General features: G+C 42.9%; 1 protein-coding gene and 1 non-coding gene across 2 annotated transcripts in view; both read right to left on the bottom strand.

Annotated features, from left to right (window-relative positions):
- CATSPERB (cation channel sperm associated auxiliary subunit beta) overlaps nucleotides 1-23,329 on the bottom strand; it is a 97,760-nt gene that overhangs the window by 38,500 nt on the left and 35,931 nt on the right. Inside the window, exons 13-17 of the mRNA XM_049770724.1 lie at nucleotides 19,703-19,844; nucleotides 17,227-17,371; nucleotides 10,525-10,664; nucleotides 7,042-7,196; nucleotides 1,860-2,050 (exon numbers count right to left, since the gene is read on the bottom strand). Of these exons, the coding sequence (XP_049626681.1) occupies nucleotides 1,860-2,050; nucleotides 7,042-7,196; nucleotides 10,525-10,664; nucleotides 17,227-17,371; nucleotides 19,703-19,844 (773 nt within the window). The remainder of the gene's footprint in view (nucleotides 1-1,859; nucleotides 2,051-7,041; nucleotides 7,197-10,524; nucleotides 10,665-17,226; nucleotides 17,372-19,702; nucleotides 19,845-23,329) is intronic.
- On the bottom strand, nucleotides 7,728-7,829 carry LOC126005659 (U6 spliceosomal RNA). The gene has a single exon (XR_007494701.1). It is a non-coding gene; the product is annotated as a U6 spliceosomal RNA (small nuclear RNA).

Raw genomic sequence — 23,329 nt, 5'->3', positions numbered from 1 at the left:
AGATTTAACTTTATAGGCTCAACTTATTATCTACTGGATGAGAGTAACAGCCATCCTATATCTAATAAGATCTTACACCTAATTTACAATAGCCTCTTAATGATTTCTCTGCATTTCTTCTCTCTCTGTCTCTCTCTCTCTCTGTCTCTGTCTCTCTCACTTGCCAACTCCTTTCTCAGCATAGTGGTCATGATGGTCCTGTTAAAATATGTGTCTTAGGGCCCGGAGAGATAGCATGGAGGTAAGGCATTTGCCTTGCATGCAGGAGGATAGTGGTTCGAATCCTGGCATCCCATATGGTCCCCTGAGCCTGCCAGGAGAGATTTCTGAGCATAGAGCCAGGAGGAACCCCTGAGCGCTGCCGGGTGTTTCCCCCAAAAAATGTGCCTAAGGGATGGAGAGATTGTACAGCAGGTAGGGTTCTTGTTTTGTATGTGGCTGACCTGGGTTCAATCCTTGTCATCCCATATGATCCCCTGAGCTCTACCCATATGATCCCTGCTGGGTTTTTGGGCCATACCTGGCAGTGTTCAGAGGTTACTCCTGACTCTGTGCTCAAGAATCACTCATGACAGGCTCAGGGGACCATATGGGATGCTTGGGATCAAACCCTGGTCATCTGGGCACAAGGCAAGTACCCTGCATGCTATGCTATCTCTCCGGCCCCAGTTCATTATAATTTCAGTGAGTGAAATGCCAATTATATAATGGTATACAATTTTTCAAATTAATTTATCATGAGTGATCTCTGAGGTCAGGATTAGGAGTAAGCTCTGAGCACTACTTAGTTTGACACAAAATGTGTGTCAAAATATAAATCTACTCAAAATTCTCTACTAGTTTTCCATTTAGTCATAGTAAAACCTCAATGTTTACCATAAATGATGGTAATTTTTTTTTTTTTTGCTTTATGGGCCATACCCGGTGATGCTCAAGGGTTACTCCTGACTATGTGCTCAGAAATTGCTCCTGGCTCAGGGGACCATATGGGACTCTGAGGATCCAACCAAGGTCTGTCCTGGATCTGCCACATGCAAGGCAAGTGCCCCACCACTGTGCTATCACTCTAGCTCCAAATGATGGTAATTCTTAAAAATGCTTCTAACAGTCACATAAATATAAATATCCTACATTGGTTAAGTTTTTTTTCTTTGGTTTTTGGGCCACACCTAGTGATGCTCAGGGGTTACTCAGAAATTACTCCTGGCTCGGGGACCATATGAGACACTGGGGATTGAACCCAGGTTTGTCGTGTATTGGTCTGTGCAAGGCAAATGCCCTACTGCTATGCTATTGTTCTGGTCCTTGATTCAGATTATTTTATGATATGGGCAAAACCCAACTGGACTTCTTGTTTTATTTCATTCTTTCTGAACATTATTTAAGAAAAAAATTATATCATAAAAATAAATAATAGGTATGATGACAGATCATACCTATGATAGATCAATGAACTTATTATTTTATTATATTAGAGGTAAAGAAAATGTTTAGGATTCTAAATCTGTATTTTTTCTGCATATTACTAATAGATCTAATTTTAGATATTTATAGTTCTATAAACATACATTCCAAAAAGATTTTTTAGATTTTTTTTCTAAATACTAGAAATACATTATAATATTACACTTACAAGGCTGGAGAGATAGCATAGTGGCAAGGCATTTGCCTTGCATGTGGTTGACCCAAAAGGGACCTGATTTGGTTCCTGGCATCTCATACAGTCCTCCAACCTGCCAGGGGTGACTTTTGAGTGTAGAGCCAGGAGTAACTCCTGAGCGCCACTGTGTGTGGCCCAGAAACCAACCAACCAATCAATGGCTCAATCAATAAATAAAGTTAAAAAATAGTACACTTACCTTCTTGTATAAGAGTAAGCTTGTAGTGGATAGAACTAGTTGCAGTAACAATAAGGGAACTATACAAACAAGAACTTTCATGTGCTTCTTCTATTCCCAAAGGCATTATCAGATCTGCAATAGCTGAAGATAAAAATCCTACAGGAGTAGAATGCTGAAGTATCTTTTTTATGTAAGCTAGTCCCATTTTTCTAAAATCCAACAATAAAACATCAGGCACTTTGGTAAAACAGTTATTTATCAAATTTGTGAGCATATAATTTATAAATAAAACATGCAACAAATAAGTATTAATTAGCAGTTATTGATTCTCATGCCAATTATAGTAATGGTATACAATTTTTCAAATTAACCTATCAAATTAACAACAAATTTACAATGAATTTTTAAAGTGGCAAGGATTGGCCAGGGGCCTAACCTCAGAACTAATCTTGTAAAGAATGACAAGCTGCTGAATCTCTCAGGTAGTCTGGTCTAGGCTTTGAACTCTGAGGCCTTCTCAGAATGGGGTGGGAAGATATTCCCCTCCCAGTAGCTCCCACTTACACCTGGCATTTTCCATGATAGAATTGACCCAGATCCATAACTGAACCTCACCAAGATACCTCCAAATTTCATTGTACTAACAGCCCAGTAGGAAATACAGCAAATTTGATTAAAAAAAAAAGTTGCATAGAAAACCACTAAGTATAAGGAGTAAAAGAATTAATACTTTTTTTTTTTTTTGCTTTTTGGGCCATACCCTGTGACGCTCAGGGGTTACTCCTGGCTATGTGCTCAGAAATCACTCCTGACTCGGGGATCATATGAGACTCCAGGGATCTAACCAAGGTCTGTCCTGGATTGGCCCTGTTCAAGGCAAATGCCCTACTGCTGTGCTATCACTCTGCCCCCCTCCCCCTGCACTTTTAAAAAAAATTGGAGCTAGTTGAAGGCTCAACTACCATCAACCAGCTCAGTAAATCTTCAGACAGTGACTTTAGGAACACCATTGAGAAATATCACAAGTTGCTTTTTTTTTGGTGGGGGGGGTCACACCCGGCAGTGCTCAGGGGTTACTCTTGGCTCCACGCTCAGAAATCGCTCCTGGCAGGCTCGGGGGACCATATGGGACGCTGGGATTTGAACCAATGACCTTCTGCATGAAAGGCAAATGCCTTACCTCCATGCTATCTCTCCGGCCCCACAAGTTGCTTTTTATTGATGTATTTTCTGATAACTCTTTGTATCAAGCAATGTAAAGTAAAAGATTTAGTGCTTGATCAGGGGTAGGCTGGGGGTGGTGGAAAATGCCAATATGTGAAACCAAATTAATGAATAGTGCAGCAGCCAAGAGTGCTGACACCACTACTAATGGTGTGCAACCTCACAGAGTCAGGCATGTGTATCACCCTTTCCATCTCAGCAACAGTCTCATAACAGAGTGAATTATTAAGGCAAGAGTGATTTTTGTTAGGTTGAAGTAACAACCAATCTAAACTATTTTGTGTCTGCTAAGGGGGTAGGCTGGGGTGTAGATGGGAAACTAGGGACACTGCTGGAGGGAAGGTCACAGTGGAGGTAGGATTGGTGTTGGAACACTGAATGCCTGAAACAATGGTATTATGAACAACTTTGTAAATCATGGTATTTAAATGGTTAAGAAAAAATGAACTAGGGCTGGAGAGATAGCATGAAGGTAAGGCGTTTGCCTTTCATGCAGAAGGATGGTGGTTCAAATTCCGGCATCCCATATGGTCCCCTTGTGCCTGCCAGGGGTGATTTCTGAGCATAGAGCTAGGAGTAACCCCTGAGCGCTGTCGAGTGTGATCTCCCCAAAAAAAGAACTGGCCAGGATAGATGCTCATATGCAAGTAACCAATGGCATTGTAAATTAGTGTAAGCTTCCTAGAAAGAACTTTGGCATTATGCATTAAGAGCTCTAACATTTTCTTCCTATTCTGGCCATAAGTTTATGATTGGACTCTATTCTAAAGAAATAATTAAAAAAAAAAGAAATAATTTGAGACAATGAAGAGAAAAAATTTTGCATACAAAAAAAGTGTTTATCATAATACTATGATAAATGTCAAAAACAGGATATTTGACAATAGGGATACTAATGAAGGATCATAACTGATCTATTAAACAATTAATAAACTGGCATTTAAGGAAAATTTGAATAAAACAAGAAAGGGATCATATAATGACCACACAAAAGTAGCATGGTGGGAATATTAAGAGAAAAATGGTTAAAAAGGAAAGAACTAGCGGATAACTTGTTGATAGTCATTACTTTAACTTCTCTCTGTTTGCTTTCAAGAAAATTTTTACTATAATCATACACTTTGTAAAGAAGAAAAAGCTCTATTTTTGCAATGGTAAGCTAGGATATTCATGTGTAAAAACAATTAAATTTAGGGGCCGGAGAGATAGCACAGTGGTATAAGTTTGCCTTATAAGCGGCTAAGCCAGGACCAACGGTGGTTTGGTTTTGAATCCCGGCATCCCATATGGTCCTCAGTGCCTGCCAGGAGCAATTTCTGAGCAGAGAGCCAGGAGAAACTATTGAACGCCACCAGGTATTGCCCAAAATAAAACAACAACAAAAAATTAAACCTAGCTACAGAATTGACACTTTACAAAAATTATCTCCAGAGTTGTCACAGTTGGGGGGGGCATTAACTTGAACTAAAATGCTGCAAAATTAGATGCTCTTTAACAGATTACCCATACTCATATGGTCCATACTCATTGGAAGATTGAGTGGTGCCAGAAATTGAACTCGGGATGATGGCATCCCAGGCTATTTTGGCAACCTCAATATTGATGTTTAACAACTTGCTTCTCTCCTAATTACCCAGGTATCTGACTCTGCTTCCCCTGAGACTCTGGACCTTAAACCTGCCTTGATGAAGCACTGCTTGCCCTGTTCTAACCCTCATCTTCTCTGAAATGGAAATGTCTGTCTTGTTGCTCCTTCTCCTGCCTCAAGTGCTGGCACCCTTTCCTGAGTTTCTGTGCCAACAGACTAAGTGATCTTTGAACAGGCTATCCTGATCTCTAGGATTCTTAGCCTAAAAAAGAATTACCCTACCTTTTAAAAAGAATTAGGGCAGGACTGGAGTGATAGTACAGTGTGTAGGGCATTTGCTTTGCACCAGCTAACCCAGGTTAGATCCCCAGCATCCCATATGGCTCCAAGCCTACCAGATTCCTAAGTGTAGAACGAGGAGTAACTTCTGAGCACCACCGGGTGTGCCTCCCCCCAAAAAAGAATTAGGGCATAAGAAATTAATATTAACATGGACCTTAAAAAAAAAGGCAAGTCCAGGGACTGGAGGAATAGTGCAATGGGTAGGGCACTGCTTTGCACATGGCTGGCCCGAGTTCACACTCCAGCATCTTATTTGGTCCCTAGAGCACTGACAGGAGTAATTCCTGAATGTAGAGCCAGGAGTAAGTCTGTGTGGCCCCCAAATAAAAAAGAAAAAGGTGAGTCCTTAGAATTTAACAAACTTATATAAATGTGAACCAATTGATCTACAATATTGCATGTTACAAAGGTTACCTAAAACAGCAAGCAATGCTTGAGTTTGAGTTCAATGAAACTTTGATTTAATTTTAATTTTGGGGGGTAGCTTTGGGCTACACTTGGCATTGGGCTGCACTTGAATTAGTGTCAGCTACAGATATGGCAAATGTTATAACCCTGGTACTATTTCTCGAGTACATCATTGAAACTTTCCTTAAAGACAAAAAAGCTCTAAAATGCTTGTGGGGGAGAGGAGCTTAATTATAAATGTCCTCCCTAAACTTATTTAAATTAACAACAAATAAGTGTGGACATTAAAATACAGACAAAATGTGGCTGGAGAGATGATACAGTTGGCAGAATGCTTGCCTTGTATGTGGCAAACCTGTGTTCAATCGTCAGCACCCCATATGGTCCCCTCTAGTACTTTCAGGAGTAATTCTTGAGTGCAGAACTAGGAGTAACCCTGAGCATTGCCGGGTGTAGTCCAAAAACCAAAATTCAAAACTAACCACACAAACAAGACAGAAAGCTTGATAAATGCTTAGGGAAAATAGCTTAATGCTACATGCATCTATTTCAACTATTATAACTAACAACAAATAAATGTACACATTAAAAACAAGACAGAGAAGGGGTCAGCATGTTAGCACAGTGGGTAGGGCATTTGTCTTACATGCAGCTGACCGTGGTTCGATCCCTGGCATTACATATGGTTCCCCGAGCACCACCAGGAATGATCTTTGAGCACAGAGCCAGAAGTCACTCCTAAGAGCATTTAGGTGTGGCTCCCCAGAACAAAACACAAACAAAACCAAACAAAAAGACAAAAATCTCTACAATCTTGTGGGTAACTCCACTGCCAGCACTTGCAATAAATCTAGTTGCAGTCTGCCCACCACACTCTTCTCTTGCCGACCCCAGTGAGCTGCCCATGGCACCTCGAACTATTGGTTGTAAGTCAATATATATTGAGTATTGGAGAAATGGCATGGGGCTAAGGTGTTTGCCTTGCATGTGGCCAATTTTGTTTCATTCCATATCATCGAATAGGGTCTCCTGAAAGCCGCCAGGATCAAGGCCACAGTAGTGGGCATGACGCCAAAACCTAAATCAAACCCCAAAGCGATATGTGTTTTCCGGGATCAGGGATGTGGTTCTAGGGGACAATGTATGTCTTCTTGTGTAGAAGCTCTGAGTGGGATATCTGGTGTCACCTCAACTCGAAAAACGACACAGATGTGTACGGAGAGGCAGGACTCTCTGATATCTGTCATTGTTCTTCTCTGGTTGTAGATGTGTCCTGCTGACATGGCCCCAGGACAGACCTCTGTTCACCCAATGGGAGGAATTCAGGGACAGGGACGCAGTGGAGGAACACTACCTCCAGCTCTGCCATGGCAGGAACTTCTCTGCAGCTGGGTCTGAGGGTCCCAAGTTACAGGCCCATTGCTTCTAAGATGGGATATCAGGCCCGGTACCTAGGAGCTCACAGATGAACTTGACATTGAGATGTACTCCTCCACCCATTGCAAGCATGTACCCCACCATCAAACCCCCTTGAGGTCAGGCTACTTGACCTTCAAAGATGCCCCCAGTAAGGATCACTCTATTGATCCTCGAAACCCATGGGCAGACTCTGTCAATGGCAAAAAATTCAGCAAGTACCTGAAGTAAATGGCTTTGCCATTGTGAAGTTTGTTGAACTGCTTGTTGAGGGTGGTTTTTGGGGGTTCATTCAGGGGCACATAGGCGAAAAAGATGACCTCGCTGAAGGTGATGTACTGCACAGCTAGTGCAGTCTTGAAGGACATGTCAGGGCTCTGGGAAGAGAAGATGGGAAGGGCGCCTAGAGCTGCTTCTCTTTTCGAGACAGGTTTGGAGACCGGAAGTCGGTATGTGTGCATCGGCAGAATGCAGACCTGCATGCCTTCTGGGGTGTGTGTGGTGTGTGTGCTGTGTTTGTGTGTATGATGTGTGTGTGCGGTGTCTGGTATGTGTGTGTGTAGTGTGTGTATGTGCGCACATGTGTGCTGTGTTTCGGGCTTGCTCCTTACCTGGAGTTTTAGGGAATGTTTCTGTTCCTGCATACCTGGCCCTAGGTACTTCCTCATGCCCCTCAGTTTCCTCTCTTAGTCAGGAGAGTACCTCTGACCCAGACTTTTGCCCTCCACACCCTCTGTGCTCTTAAGGGGTGAGAAAAAGGTGGGGATAGGCCCTAGAGGGGGATGCTGTGTCTTGCAGGGTGGTTGCCAGAGGCCTGTCTTGGAGGTGGAGGAGCTCAGCCACAAGAGCAAACCTGTGGGAGCCCCCCCTTCCCAACCTGCCTTTCCCCTCGCTTTTTTTTTTCTTTAAAAAATATGGAACGCTTCACGAATTTGCATGTCATCCTTGCGCAGGGGCCATGCTAATCTTCTCTGTATCGTTCCAATTTTAGATGTGCTGCCGAAGGGAGCACTCCCCTCGCTTCTTACATCAGAAATCCCCCAGAAGGGCAGCATCAGAGACAGATGTGGGAGGATAAATGTGGACTGAATAGATGCCCTAAGGGAAATTGGGGAATAGCAGGAAAGAATGAGATTCAGAACTTCAAACACGGGGTCTGATCTACACCCTCTTTTATTGCCTGCAGCACCTCCTAACAAAGGATACTAACAAAGGTCACCAACAAAGGTCACTGACATTAATTCCTGTTAAGATCAGGGAAAGCTGCCAGTGGGAACCACTGTAGTTCTGGGCTCAATTCACAGTTCCCTGGGTCCAGAATCTCCTTCATGGTAAACAGGAGGTAGGAGGATGTGAGGGGTCCAGAAGGAAAGGAAAGAGCCAAATTAGTTAGACCCCCTAAGTCAACACTCTCCAGCCTTTCTCTGCCTTGTCCTTGCCCCCTATTCCCCTCCCTATCTCCTGCCTCAGGTCCAGCCCCAACACTGCTGGAGAGGATGGTTTTCAACCTTCCTTCTACTGGTGTGGTGTGCGGGCCAGCAGCTGGGGCCTCTGCTCTGTTCTTTTACTTTCAACTCCCAATAAAATTTCCCCAGCTCTAACGATCTTTGCTTGGGAGTATAAGAACCTGAAAGAATATGTAGGGATACCAGGGTCTGGACTCTAGGGAATGGCTGTGTGGTGACTTGTGATGAGAATCCTGCATGTACCAGAGCCCCAAGTGGGGTGTGTTTGTGTGATGGTGGTGGTAGAGGTGTGTGTGTGTGTGTGTGTGTGTGAAAAGCACCAGTACATGACATAGTGCTGGAAGGCAGTTACCAGGTCTCCCCAATGACCATGGTGTGTACATGTGGAATGACTTACTCGTCCTGCTTTGCTCATCTGTAAGACAAGGGAAACAAGCATGTGCATGGAAGGCTTCTGACAGCCTGAAGAGACCCAGAGAAGGGTCTGTATTTACTTTGATCCAGAAAATGTTCTTGTGGATGATTTTGGGTATCACTATAGTGATAATGTCGAATTAAGAGGTTTTTGGTCTAGGGGCCAGAACAATAGCACAGCAAGTAGAGCATTTGTCTTGGATGCAGCCAACTGAGCTGGGTTGGATCCCCAGCATCCCATATGGTTCTCAAGCCTGCCAGGAATAATTCCTGAATGCAGAGCAAGAGTAACCCGTAACCCTTGAGCACCAATGGGTATGGCCCAAACACACCAAAAAAGAAAATAAAAGAGTTCTTTGGCTAGGTCCTGAGTACAAAAAACCCTTTCGACCTTTGACTTGAATTATTTATATATTCACCAAAGAAAGCTACAAAGGGCCAGAGAGATAGTATAGTTGGTAGGGCATTTGCCTTGCATGTAGCAGACCCCAGTTCAATCCCCGGCACCCCATTTGCTCCTTTGAATTCTTCTAGAAGTGGTCCCTGAATGCAGAATGACAAGTAACTTCTGAGCACCACTGGCAGTGGCTTTACCCACTATTCTCTCCCCCAAAACTCAAGCTAAGATTGCTTCTCCAAGGTGTGAAACTCCTAAAAAAAACAAAAACAAAAACAACCTGAGGTCCCTAATTCTTTGATTGCTCCAACCTGTAGCTCAGGCCCCTGGATTTGTACCCACTGGGCACCTGGGTGAGCATCCTACAGTCCACAGGCCTGGCCACCTGAGCATGTGCCTCACACTGGGAAGGGAAACAGAACTATACTTTGCACACTGGCCTAATGAACCAAACAGAATCCTTGGCTCCATCTGTGGCTCCTTTTCTTCCACATTGTGCTCAGAAGAACTGGGCTGAGTATTTGCTGGTGTATTGGGGAAGGGGGCTGGGAAGAAATAAGTTTTTGTTTTGTTTGTTTTCTTTTTTTTTTTTCTTGGCCACACTCAGCCGTTCTTAGGGCTTACTCTGGGTTCTGTGCTCAGGGATCACTCCTAGTGAGGGCTTGGGAGACCATATGGGATACTTGGGGTTGAAACCCAGTGAAATGCATGCATGCAAGGTAGATACCTGGTCCCCATATTATCTCTCCAGTCCCAGAGGAATCATTTTCTTGAGGGAATGAGAGAGATTCTATTTTAGATAGTGCACTGAAATGATTCCTAAAATTTGTTGGTGGTTTTGCTTGTGAAGAAGAAAACAACTCCATTCTCCATTAGCATGGAAAAAGGTGGCTGTGAGGCACAAAGAGAGAAAAAGAAAGATAAACCCAGAGGGTAAATAGAGCTCAGGTTTCATCTGGGTCTGCCTTGGGTTTTTAAGGAGCAGAAGGAGGAGAGAGTGGGAAGTGAAGATGGGGAATGTTTGTATGGAGCAATTGGGTCATCATAGCCCAAGAAAGCTATAGGGGATCAGCTGGGTGATTTGGTAAGCAAAGGTTTTCCTTCTTATTAAAATATAGCAAAACAGTTTGAGTTTTCAGGGTTTCTTCTGTTTTTATGTTTGTGCCACATTCGATGGTGCTTAGGGTTATACCTGGCTCTGCGCTCAGGGATTCCTCCTGGCAGGGCTCAGTGAATCATATGGAGCGCCTGAGATCAAATCTGAGTCAGTTACATGCAAGGCAAACACCCTGTCTACTTCACTATGTCCCCCACCCATACATTTTGTATTCTGTTCCCCCCCCCACAAAAAAAATTCTTTCCCATCCCTGAATTCTTGTGCCTACATGGTGAACTAAGGGAAATCACCTTGGTGGGTTTCATACTGACCTGCCCAAGAATATTATTCATGTGGGATGCAGTGGCTCTGAAAGTTGTCGGAGTCACCATATGTATGAATCCCATATGGTCATAGTATAATGTGAAAATGTTCTCTCCAACAGAACCAAGCTTTTCATATCTTCTTAATCCTATTAGGGAAGAAACAGAAGGGTTTTGAGACTGAGATCAACCCACTTACCTTGCACACAGCCGACCCAGGATGGATGGTGGTTCTAATCCCAGCATCCCATATGGTCCCCCGAACCTGCCAGGAGCGATTTCTTTTTTTTTTTTTTTTCTTTTTTTTCAGGAGCGATTTCTGAGCACAGAGACAGGAGTAATCCCTGAGTGCAGCCAGGTGTGGCCCAAAAACCAAAACAAAAAACAAAACAAAACAAAAACAGAAATCTCTCCTTGCATAGCCTTTTCTTTTTTGATTTTTCGTTTGAGGTTCAGATCTTCGTAATCCCCATCTCCATCTATAACTATGTGTGTATGTTGGGGAAAGTGGAGGATGTCCCAGAAAGCTTCTGAAGTTCCTACCTTCTATCAAGTTTTAATTCCCACGCCCCTCTTTTCTCTGCTCTCCTCCCAAGTGGTACTAAAGAGGTCCAGGGGACTCCACTGGTGTTGCATTAAATAATTAACGATGGGTCTTGGGAACCTACACCTAAAACCAGGGTCTCAGATACGTACACCTACAACTGGCAAATCTAGGCCTATTAGGCTGATTGAACCGTTCAATGAAAGGTTCTGTGGATATGGAGCTGCTTGGTCAGGCCTATTGTGCTGACTAATCTGAGTCACACACACTTGTGGGGCGGCAAACTGTTTGAAATCAAACCCTGGTTGAGGACATGCCTAGCACTGTATTATCTTATGGCCTTGGGTTTGAGAATTTTAAATCTATCTTGATAGGTGAGTATGGGCCTATGGCTGATTCTCTTCACAGAACTCCACTCTTTCACACCTGATAAACTGCAAAAGAGACCCGGATGCAGCTAGTCAAACATCTCCAGTCTACTTTGCTATCTCATATAGGCCCCTTCCATCCTCAGCTCCTTGCTCAACATCTGCATGATTCACCTCTGTCCCAGACCCCCAGTTTTTCTGCCTCCCTCTTTTGATCAGGGGAAAGCACTATCTGCCCACTGGTTCAAACAGGCCAACACCAGCCAGCAGGAGCTGAGTCTGGGTACCCCGACTTAAGCATGGATGCGTTCAGGATAACTTTGCCCTGTTTCTTGTCTCACTGTAACTCTGGTAACCTGGGAATGTCCTCACATGTGCTCATGTCCTTGAGGTAGTCTAGACCCTGCTTTGCTAAATAACATAGTTAAAAACTTCAGCTTCTGAGCTCTCCTGCTGGCTGCCTGCAACTGCCCATCCCCCATCAGATATGCTCTTAAATGATGCTCTTGTCTTTATTCAAGGCCCAGACATTATTTTTTGTGTTTTTGGACCACACTCAGTGGTCTTGGTAAACTTGGGGGGACTATATGAGGTGCTGGGGATTAAACCCAGGTTGGCTGCATGCAGGCAAGCATTTTTTTTCTGCTGTACTATCTCTCTGGCTCCTTAGGCCCAGACTTTGGAGCACAAGTTCAACTGGGTCTGCTGATGTAATTAATGCAGTGGTCTCGCCTTTTCAAGGCACGATGCTTTGGTGGCCAATGTCTTAGGTGTGGGGATTTCTGCAACACTTTCACTCTAGGTTGTTTTGTTTTGCTTTGGCCATACCTGGTAATACTCAGGGCTTCCTCCTGGTTCTGTCCTGGGGAATAACTCCAGCAGTACCTGTGGGGGCCATTGGGGTTGTTGCTGGGGATGGAAATCCAGGCTGGCAGGGTGCAAGGAAAACACCCTCCCTGTTGTGCTATGGTTCTGTCCCCTTGCTCTAATCTACTAGCAAACCCTGTTGACTTTAGCCTCAAAGTATATGGAGAATTCAACTGCTTCTCACCACATCCACCACAATCATCCTATTTCTGCTGACATGATCCAGGGATCTAGAAGAAGGGCTTTGCCTACAGGTTTGGGTCCTGCAAGTAGTAATGGAGGCCACTAGGGTCTGGGATCTAGTGCTTAGGTAGGGAACCAAGGGAGTTTGGAGAACCAGGGGCTCCTTGTCATATCAAGTCCAAGGGAAGCAAAATATTAAGGTAGGGAGGAGACAGGGTGGATTTGTCTTTCATCCACCTTTTCTTTTCCTTAAATACTCAGCAGGGCAGCCCCTGCATGTGGCCAACCCAGGAGGGACCCAGTTAGATTCCAGGCATCTCAGAAGGGCCCCAGCCTGCCAGGGGCGATTTCTGAGTGCAGAGCCAGGAGTAACCCCTGAGTGCTGCTGGGTGTGATCCCAAAACCAATTAATCATTCAATCAATAAAGCTTAAATAAAAAAAGAAAAAAATACTCAGCAGGGTGGTGCCTATCTACACCAAGAGGAAATCGGTTGAGTTCACTGGCCCAAATGCTGAGCTCATTGACAAAGACTCACACGATCAGAAACAATGTTCGACCGTGGTATCTCCTGGCCCCATCAAGTAGACTTTAGACATCTCAAAGAGGAGATGTAATTCAGAGGTGGAAGTCATAGTACACTGGGTAGAATGCTTGCCTTACATGTGGATGACCCAGATTCGATCCCTATATGTTCCCCGATCCCCACCAGGAGTAATTCCTAAGGTAGAGCCACACACTGCCGATGTGGAGTCTTCCCCCTAAACCTCCCCATGCCCCTCACACCCTGGCAAAACAAAACAAAACAAAACAAAACAAAACAAAAGAGATGCAATTCATAACTAACATGTCTTAACGTGCATTGTCCATTAGGTGGCGTTGGTGTCACAGTAATCAATTGTCATACACGCACTGGGAATTTCTCTGAATTTACCAGTTTCTTGAATATTGGTACAATACACGCTAACTTTTTTTGGTTGCCTGAAATGTCTTCAAAACATTAAAATATACCTTGTCACTTAAACAGGTTATTGTAAGTGCACAAAGAGGAAAATATATCTGGGCATATATTCACCAAGAAATTCAGGCACTGTAATAAAATATTTTCTTGTAAGACATCCCATACGTATCTTATAGGACCCAGAGAAGAAAAATACACAAGTAAATCAGTATGTTTTACTAATGAAATACATGCGCAATGATTTTTTTCTTTTTTATTGTTTTGCCTTTGGGGTCACACCTGGCAGCACTCAGAGGTTATCCTGGCTCTGCATTCAGGAATCATTCCTGGTGGGCTCAGGGGACCATATAGGGTGTTAAACCCAGGTTGGCTGCTTGCAAGGCACTCTCTCTGCTGAGCTAATGCTCTAGCCAAACACAGTGATTTGCTTACAAGTGATTTGCAAATACAGACTGAAGAAATGATATAACTCACTCCAGCTTCACTCAGAATCAAGGTCAAAATGGATGATCCAAGTGAACTAACTGGAAGCGTTTTTCTTTTCTTGTGTTAATAGAAGAAAATGCACCAGACACCCAATCAATCTCAGATCTGCTGAATGTGGCATTCACTACATCCTTCTGTTGGCATTGCACGTGAGGTACAAGTTGGTTCAAATTCTTTTTTTGTTTGTTTGTTTTTGTTTTTGTTTTTTTGGGTCACACCCGACAGCACTCAGGGGTTACTCAGGAAGTCACCCCCAGCAGGCTTGGGGGACCATATGAGATGACGGGATTTGAACCATCATCCTTCTGCATGCAAGGCAAACGCTTTACTTTACCTCCATGCTGTCTCTCCGGCCCCTGGTTCAAATTCTTTTATTTATTTTTTTGTTTTAAAATGTAATATTTTACATAGATGGCTCCATTGACAATATTGCTAATGATTGGGTTTCAGGTAAATAATGTTCTAACTCCACCCCAGGCACCAATTCAGTAACCCTCCACTAAAGCCTCCTTCTGGCCCCCTATCTCACCCTTTTCAAAAACTTTATTTAGGTTTTGGGGCCACATCTAAGCAGTGCCCAGAGCTTATATCTGGTGGGGCTTAGGGGATCAAATGTATTGCTGAAGCTAAACCTGGGTCAGCTACATGCAAGGCAAATGCCCTAAAGGTCTTTCTGTCCCTGCAAGGGCAATTTTTGTTTATTTGTTTGTTTGTTTGTTTTTGGGTCACACCCAGCGACACATAGGGGTTAATCCTGGTTTAGTGACCAGAAATCGCTCCTTCAGGCTCTGGGGAACATATGGGAGGCCAGATATCGAACCTGGGTCTGTCCAGGTTATCTGTGTGTAAGGCAAATGCCTTACCATTGTGCTATCGCTCTGGCCCTCCCCTACCAAGGACAATATTAAATACATGTCATTCTGAACTGCTAAAGGTACAGGAACTGCTTAAATTTCTTAGTGTATTGATAACTTGCTCTTGGCAATGCTTAAGAGTTTCCCCTTCTAGCATCCTCTTGTTTAGATCTCCTTTGAGGACTGGTGCTGTGGTTTGGGATTCCTGCCATCTGTCTGCTGAATTAACTAATAAGGCTATGGCACAGAGCAGAAGTGTAATATGAACTTTTGACCATAACCTGTTCATACAGTATTTCCAGCGCAACACCTAAGTGTAAGCCACTAGTTGTGTGCACCAGCCTATGACTTAAATGAATTAAAACAACAACCAGCCAACAAACCAATCAACCAATCAACCAATCAACCAGCCAACCAACCAATCAACCAGCCAACCAACCAACCAACCACAACTCAACCAACCACCACTCATCCATTCATTGCTGGTGAGAATGTAAAATGGTGCTAGATCAGCCTAGCAGCTTCTGGAACATGGAGGCACGATGGATCCAATAAGGAAACAAGGAAACTGTTAATAACAGACCCTTGAAGACTGGGTGAATGTTTTCACATGAAAGCCAATTGGCAAATGTTCAGAGAGCATGTCAACCGTGCTATAAACATTCCAATACCCACTACCCCCAGTGCTCTAATGAATAAAGACATACACTGTGTTGTGTCCACATCATGGATATTACTTAGCCATAAAAAGAGATGAAAGAATAACATTTGCTGTAGTATGGGCATTTTGTTAGTGAAGTAAGTTGGCAACAAAAAGTAAGTTTTATCCTCTGAGAAAATTTTAATATTGTAGCTGCCTTGTTAACTCAAATCATGATTTTATCTTTTGATTTTAAAAAGCTTTTGGGATACAATGGCGATGTTCAGGGGTAACTTTTGGCTCTGCACTCAGAAATTACTTCTGGCAGTGCTCAAGATAACAGATGGGCTGCTGGGGATTGAACTCGGGCTGGCCATATGGAAGGTAAATGCTCTACCAGCTATATTATCTCTCCAGCCCTTAAGGACTTAATCTTAATCTTTGTATAACTTTATTAACTTTTTCATTTATTTTGCCCGAGAGCTAGTACAGGGGACAGGGGGCATGCCTTACACACCACTGACCTGGGTTCAATCCCCAGCATCCCAGACCCCTGAGTCCTAAAAGGAGTGACACCCAGAGTAGAGAGCCAGGAGCAGACCCTGAACATTACCCTGTGTGGCCCCCAAACAAAACAAAAGTAACTTTTGCCTTTTTGGTATAATACAAATAGAAAAATATCGAAGTTGGGACCAAAGTGATAGCATGGAAATAAAGCGCTTGCCTTTCATGCAGAAAGCTATTGGTTCGAATCCTGGCATCCCATATGGTCCCCTGAGCCTGCCAGGAGCGATTTCTGAGCATGGAGCCAGGAGTAACCCCTGAGCGCTGCTGGGTGTGACCCAAAAAACAAACAAACAAAAAATAAAAGTTTTATTGATATGGATTTTTTTAGGTCATTTTCTTAGTTATAACATTTTTCTTTTATTTACTATAGAATATATGCCATTTAATTATCTGAATGATACTTCATTATTCTATTTATAAGTACTTTATTAAATTATTTTAATTTAAAATATTGTTATTTACAAAAGTATTCATCCATTAAGTTTTAGACATACTATGTTTCTTTCTTTTTGGGGGGGGGGGTTTCGGCCACACCCGGCGGTGCTCAGAAGTTACTCCTGGCTATCTGCTCAGAAATGGCTCCTGGCAGGCACGGGGAACCATATGGGATGCCGGGATTTGAGCCATCCACCTTAGGTTCCGTGTTGGCTGCTTGCAAGGCAAATGCCGCTGTGCTATCTCTCCAGCTCCAGATGTACTATGTTTCAGCATCAGTCCTACTACCAGTGTCAACCTCCCTCTACAATGTTCTTAGAGTCTCTTCTACATCTCTCCCCTGCCCCAACCTGCCAACTAACAAGCACCTTTTTAAGTCTGGTTGTTAAATTTGGGCCTCATGATTTTATTGTTGGTGGTTTTAAGGAGGGACAAAATGAAATATTCAAACCACAGCGTCAACTTGGGTTATTTAAAAAATGTATCTTAACAATGATGTTTAAATAAAAAAATAAAAGGGTGTATTTTTTAACAATGAAGAATTCCAAAAAAAAAAATTTATCTGGTACAACTTACATAAAGTTTCTTTTGGGGGCTGGGGCGAGGGAAGCAAAAGCAAAAACAAAACAATAAAACTCCCATAAAGCAACAAACAAAAAACTCCCAAAGTTTCTTTTCTTTAAACCCAATAGGTTTGAGGTCATCAATGAACGAAGGACTATGGAAGTTGTCCCCACTTTCCCCACCTTCATATTTTCTAAGTTCCTGGATCACCAGGCTTCCATGCAATAGAAGAATCATTCTTACCTGCTTTTGTCCTATAAATTTTTCCACTTTGGGAAATAAAGACAACATCTGAAGTGTAAAAGCTATGAGAAGTTTCCTTGATGACATCACTTCTCAAGTCAGCTAATAATTCAAAAGCATTGCCACCATCCATTGAAAGCCAGATCTAAAGAAAAGGAAAAATAAAGATAATGGTTATAACAGAACTGTTCCCATCAGTTCAGCCATCCCTTTGAACATAGCCTGTGCTCACGGCTTGCTCCTTCTCTCTGTATCTCTGCCTCCGTTAGTCTGTTTTTCTGGCTGTGACTTCTCTGTCCCTCTATGTCTCCGTCTCTATCTTTCATGTGTGTGGAGGCCACCGATTCCTGAACCTACTTGATCTCCTCAGTTTCTTTCCATAAAATGTGACAGTGATGATGGTGGCCCTGAATTACACAGGATGTAGGCTGAGAAGAGGAAAGAATGAAATGGTTCCCACCGTCTTCCCAAAGGGGCCCCTTATTTATAAAGTGATGAATCAGTTTGGATCAAGGGGAGAGAACATGATGCACTGACATCAAGATGTCAAACCTCATGTTCTAGGCATCTGTTCATATGTCAGTACACTCCATGGGGAGGAGTCCATTTTCAAGAATGTGCCCTGGGTCCTCTATAAATCCTCAGACTCCTTCATAGCATATATTTCTCTCTCCTTTCTCATATTCCAATAAGAGTTGATCTAAGTGTATGGGGCCAGAGAGATAATACAGTGGGTAAGGTGGCACATTCTTGGCACATGGCAGATCTGAGCTCCATCCCTGGCATTCTTTAAGATCCCTCAAGCCTCACCAGGTATGATCCCTGGGTGCAGAACTAGAAACAAGACTTGAGCACAGCTGGATGTGGCTTCAAAACAAAAACAAACAAAAAAGAGCTGTTTAAATGAGCTGGAGAGACAGTAATGGGGCTAGGGCATATGCTTTGCATGTGGCTGAACCTGGTTTGATCCTCAGCACTCACACAGTCCTCAGAGCATCACAGGGTGCAGCCCTGAAGGCCCCCTAGTACTGCCTGAGTAGCCCATGTTATCTCTGGCACTGCAAGACCTCACTGGTGTCATAGCCTCAGCCTCTCATATTGAACTGCTGAAACTTTTGGTCAAGAATCACCAGATCTTCTGAGCATTATTTAAAAACCTACCCCAATGCCAAGAAAAGACTTCAAGACTAAATCAGATCATATCACAGAGATGAATGCTGCCTGGCTATTCTTTCAGATACAAAAGTTGTACTCTAACAGAGTACACAATCATGTCTATCATATTATCAACCTTAAATTCCCAAATGCTTTCCTCCTATTTTTTTTTAACTTTACTTATTTACTGATTGATTGGTTTCTGGATCACACTCAGCAGCACTCAGGGGTTACCCTGGCTCTACACTCAGAAATTGCCCTGCAGGCTGGAGCAATAGCACAGTGGTAAGGCTTTTGCCTTGCATGTAACCAACATAGGACGAATGGCAGTTCGCATCCCATATGGTCCCCCATGCCTGCCAGGAGTGATTTCTGAGCACAGAGCCAGGAGTAACCCCTGAGCGCTAATGGGTGTGACCCCTCCCCAAAATAGAAAGAAATTGCCCCAGCAGCCTGGGGGACCATATAGGATTTAGTGAATACATACAGGTTCCTCCCCAGTTGGCCCTATGCAAGGCAAAATCCCTACTGCTGTGCTATCTCTCTGGCCCCAATGCTTTTCCTGTAAAATACTCGTCTCAGGATTGCTCTTTAAGTCCAAGTTCTTTCTTGAACTTGTATTTTGCTTGTCTCGATGTCTCTTTGCTTTTTCTGTTTTAGTGAAAACAGTATCACCTTTGAACATTTCCTTTCTTTCTCTGCCTCACATCTAAATTGCAATAAAAAGATCTTGCTTCATAAAAACAAAAAGAATTATAGTCTCAGCTCCTAAGACCAACCTCTTCCATGTCATGAAGAGTTTCTTCTCTGGCTTGCTTAGAATCATCTTCCAGCAGTTGCTCCCCTCCTCTTGCACCCACACTCTGTCCCATAAGATCAATGTTTTCTTCTCCAAGGAAAAGTTCTCAGTAGCACATAGCATAATCCCTCCCGTCTCTAAGAAAATTCTCTTTTTTTTTCTCTTTCCAGCTTGCCAGTTTCATCTTTTTTATTTTTTTAAATTTTTTTTCTTTTCTGGGTCTCACCCCAACATGCTCAGGGCTTACTCTTGGCTCTGCACTCAGGGATCATACCTGACAGGCTTGGGAAACCATATAGAATGGTGGGGATTGAACCTGATTTGGCTGTGTGCTAGGTAAACTCAAAAATGGAAAATGTTTTACTGATGTTCACTGCCTTGTTTTCCTCTCCTCTCATTCTCTCTTCAGTAGACTTTATGTCCCAATTCACCAGGAACTCTCTTCCTTACCTGACATGCAACCTCTCAGAACTATGGTGTGAACTAGGCCTGAATTATGGTGTGGAACATATATGTACATACCTGATTGCCATAAGCATACAGAAAGTGGCTGCGTGGATGAAAGACCAGTCCAGTGGGATTCCAGAATGTTGCAGGAAAATTGAAGACCGGAAATTTATACTTTAGACTTAGTTTGTTGTATTTGATGATTCTTACCATGGCATGAACGTATTTCTAGAAATAAAGGAAGACATCCTAAGTATTTTCTCCCTCAACACCCGCTGATACTTTTCTTGATAGTCCATGTTACCACATGTAGGATTTTCTGTCACTTGAATTTCAGACGAAGACCAAGGGATCCCCACAAATGTAGCCCTAAATTCAAAGATTTAAGCTAAGCCTTCAGCAATATCTCTGGACTTGGCATCCTTCACCCTCTTCAGAGCTACATATCCCTACTGTTGCTGATAAGGAACTTAAAAAAGGACATAATTTGTTTAAAGTTTCTATAATAATTGATGTGGGAGAGATATGATATAACCATTACTGATTCTGGAAGACAGACTTTATTGCTCTTAATTATGGCACCAAACTATGTTTCGGTGGCAGGTAGGAATTAGGCCATACTCTGCAGTGGTCAAGGATTAATTGTGGCTCTATGCTCAGAAGTGGCCCATGGTGACACCTGGGAAATCATCTGTGGTGCCAGAATGGAACAGAATGGTCCCATACAAGGCAAGTATTCTTCTAAACTGCTTTGGAAAGAGTGTGAATCCTGGGCTACCATTTAATTTTGTTAGATTATGATCTTTAAGGGAATAAAAATATATACCCAAGATACACTGTCATAAAACAAAGATATTTCTCCCCTAATTTTATTATAACAGTGATTTACCATGTTGTTTATAATACATTGATTCCAGATATTAAATATTAAAACATCAGTTCCACCATTGGTGTAACATTCTCTTTATCTATGTCCCCAATCTCTCAACTATCACCCTCTTTCAAGGCAGTCACAAATTTACTTTGTATTACTTGTTATAAGACAAAGGCAAATGAATTGTTTTGTTTGTTTGTTTGTTTTCTGGGCCACACCATTTGATGCTCAGGGGTTATTCCTGGCTAAGCGCTCAGAAATTGCCCCTGGCTTGGGGGGACCATATGGGACGCCAGGGAATCGAACCGCGGTCCTTCCTTGGCTAGCGCTTGCAAGGCAGACACCTTACCTCTAGCGCCACCTCGCCGGCCTGGGGAAATGGAATTGTTAAAACTTAGATCAACACAGGTCAATTTAAAATGATGGTTATATCTCTCCATTGTATTACTAAAGTCAGTGTCTAAGGATTTGCTTGACTGTGGTTGGTTGAACTTTCTGTGTTACTGTTTAGGCTTACTGAGGTCAGTAGATATCTATGCAACTTTCCCATCATATTTCCTGGAATTTTATTGGGCTGTAACTGCTATGAGATATTGAGATGTCCAGTGGTTCATTGGTTCATGGTACAGAATTTATAGATCTAAAAGAAATTTGGAGATTTGGAAATTTGGTAAGATTAAGTAGTGGAGATGGGCTGTTTCTGTCAGAAGAGATAGGGTGTGGTGTTGGGCTGCTGTAGTTCACGCAGAAAGGGGCTGATTCCCCTTTCTGCAAAGGTTATTTTTTGGCCAAAGACATTTGACAGTCAATGGAGTGTGTGTGTGTGTGTGTGTGTGTGTGTGTGTGTGTGTGTGTGTGTGTGTGTGTGTGTGTGTGTGTGAAAAAGCTTTTCCCTTATGGCTAGAAGCACAAGCTTCTGAAAATACAGTTGTCATCAGCAATACATTTCTCTTTGGTATGGTCTACTCCCAGAAGGGGGAATTTAAACAAAACCAACCCCAAATTCCTTCTTTAGGGGAGCAGAAAGGCTCTAAAGAAAGCCAAAGAGCATTCATAACTATATAAAAAGCATGATCACAAGCGTGTGTGTGCGTGTGTGTGTGTGTGTGTGTGTGTGTGTGTGTGTGTGTGTCACACCCAGCAGCACTCAGAGGTTATTCCTGGCTCTGTGCTCAGAAATTGCTCCTGGCAGGCTCAGGGGACCATATGGGATGTCAGGATTTGAACCACCATCTGTCCTGGGTCTGCTGAGTGCAAGGCTAATGCCCTAACGCTGTGCTATCTTTCTGGCCCTCGATCACAAGCCTTTTTATCTCCCTGTTTTGCCTGAAAATACAGTTCATTTTCCACAAGGTCTCTGAGTGTTTTCTCCACCTCATTAGCTTATTAAGATGGAGTCTACTGTCCACATTCTATCTGCTACATGGAGTCACCAAAGATGACTGACATTCTCCTATGGGTTAGGCTCACATATAAACAAATTGCTTTTTCTTATAAACCTCTCTTTTGAAGCACTTTTATTTATAAAGATTATTTTAACAACTTAGCAAAGTTTTTTGAAACCATTAAAATTCTAGAATGTTCTAGGTAATTTCTTATTAAAATATCAATATTTGGGACCCAAACCTGCCAGGAGTGATTCCTGAGTGCAGAGCCAGGAGTAACTGTTTGAATTGGCAAAAACAAAAACAAAAACAAAAAACAAAGCTATATATATACCTGATATCTAAAAATCTGTCTTTGCTACCTTAATTTGTAGATTTCCAGATACTGAACCAAAGAGGGTGTAGGAAAAAAATTTGCCCCTAAAATCATGAGGTAAGACAGATGTTATGGTCCCCACTGTTACTGTATAAATGTTACTGGGTGTTAGGGTGATGATGGTATAAAAAGTTCCTGTAATTGTAAACAGCCTGGTATCCACCCCCAGTCAGAAGACTGGGTATATAAGGGGAAACATGATAATTAGAAAGGGGGCCCAGGAAGAAACTGGGGAAGAGCCTTTGCCCCCTCCACTTAATCAGCATTAGCCAGATGCACTTTGCTCTGCTTTCTCTCTCTTTCTCTCCCCATAAAATGTAGCAGTTTGCCTCATCCAAGCCCCCTTCACTGGCTCTCACTCTGCTCACTGTCTCTCTCTCTTTCACACAAGCACACACATATATATACACACACTTCCCCTGCCAACAGGTAAGCATTAAAAGGCTACATTCTGCTCTCTCTCTCTTCTCTCTCTCTCTCTTTCTCTCTCTCCTTCCCCCTTTCTCTCCCCTGCAGACATTAGGCAGCGTTAAAAGGCTACATTCTGCTTCCCTCTCTCTGTTCATTTTGTTACACCCATCTCCTGCTATGACCTGCTGTACCCTCACAAATGACTCAGAGAATAATAAATCACAGTTAGGGTTAGGAACAGAAAATAAAGGTGTGTGGGGCCGGAGAGATAACATGGAGGAAAGGCATTTGCCTTTCATGCAGAAGATCGCTGGTTTGAATCCAGGCATCCCATATGGTCCCCCAAGCCTGCCAGGGCTATTTCTGAGCATGGAGCCAGGAGTAACCCCTGAGCACTGTCAGGTGTGACCCAAAAACCAAAAAAAAGAAAAAGAAGAAAAAAAAAAGAAAATAGAGGTCTGTGGCAATATTGTTTTATTTTAGTCATTTCAATTGCCTGTTTTATAGATCCTTACCTCAATTTAGACCAAACTCTGCTCTTGCATTCTTCTGCAGGAAAAAGCAAGGCAGAATTATGGGGACACAAATAGTATATTCTCTCTCTTTCTCTCTCTCTATTTTGGTGGTGCTCAGGGTTTACTCCTGGCTCTGTGCTC

The sequence above is a fragment of the Suncus etruscus genome, chromosome 3 (genome assembly GCF_024139225.1).
Source record: "Suncus etruscus isolate mSunEtr1 chromosome 3, mSunEtr1.pri.cur, whole genome shotgun sequence".
In the NCBI taxonomy this organism is placed as follows: domain Eukaryota; kingdom Metazoa; phylum Chordata; class Mammalia; order Eulipotyphla; family Soricidae; genus Suncus; species Suncus etruscus.
Note: the sequence above shows the minus strand (reverse complement) of the source record. Positions and strands in the feature narration are given on the sequence as shown.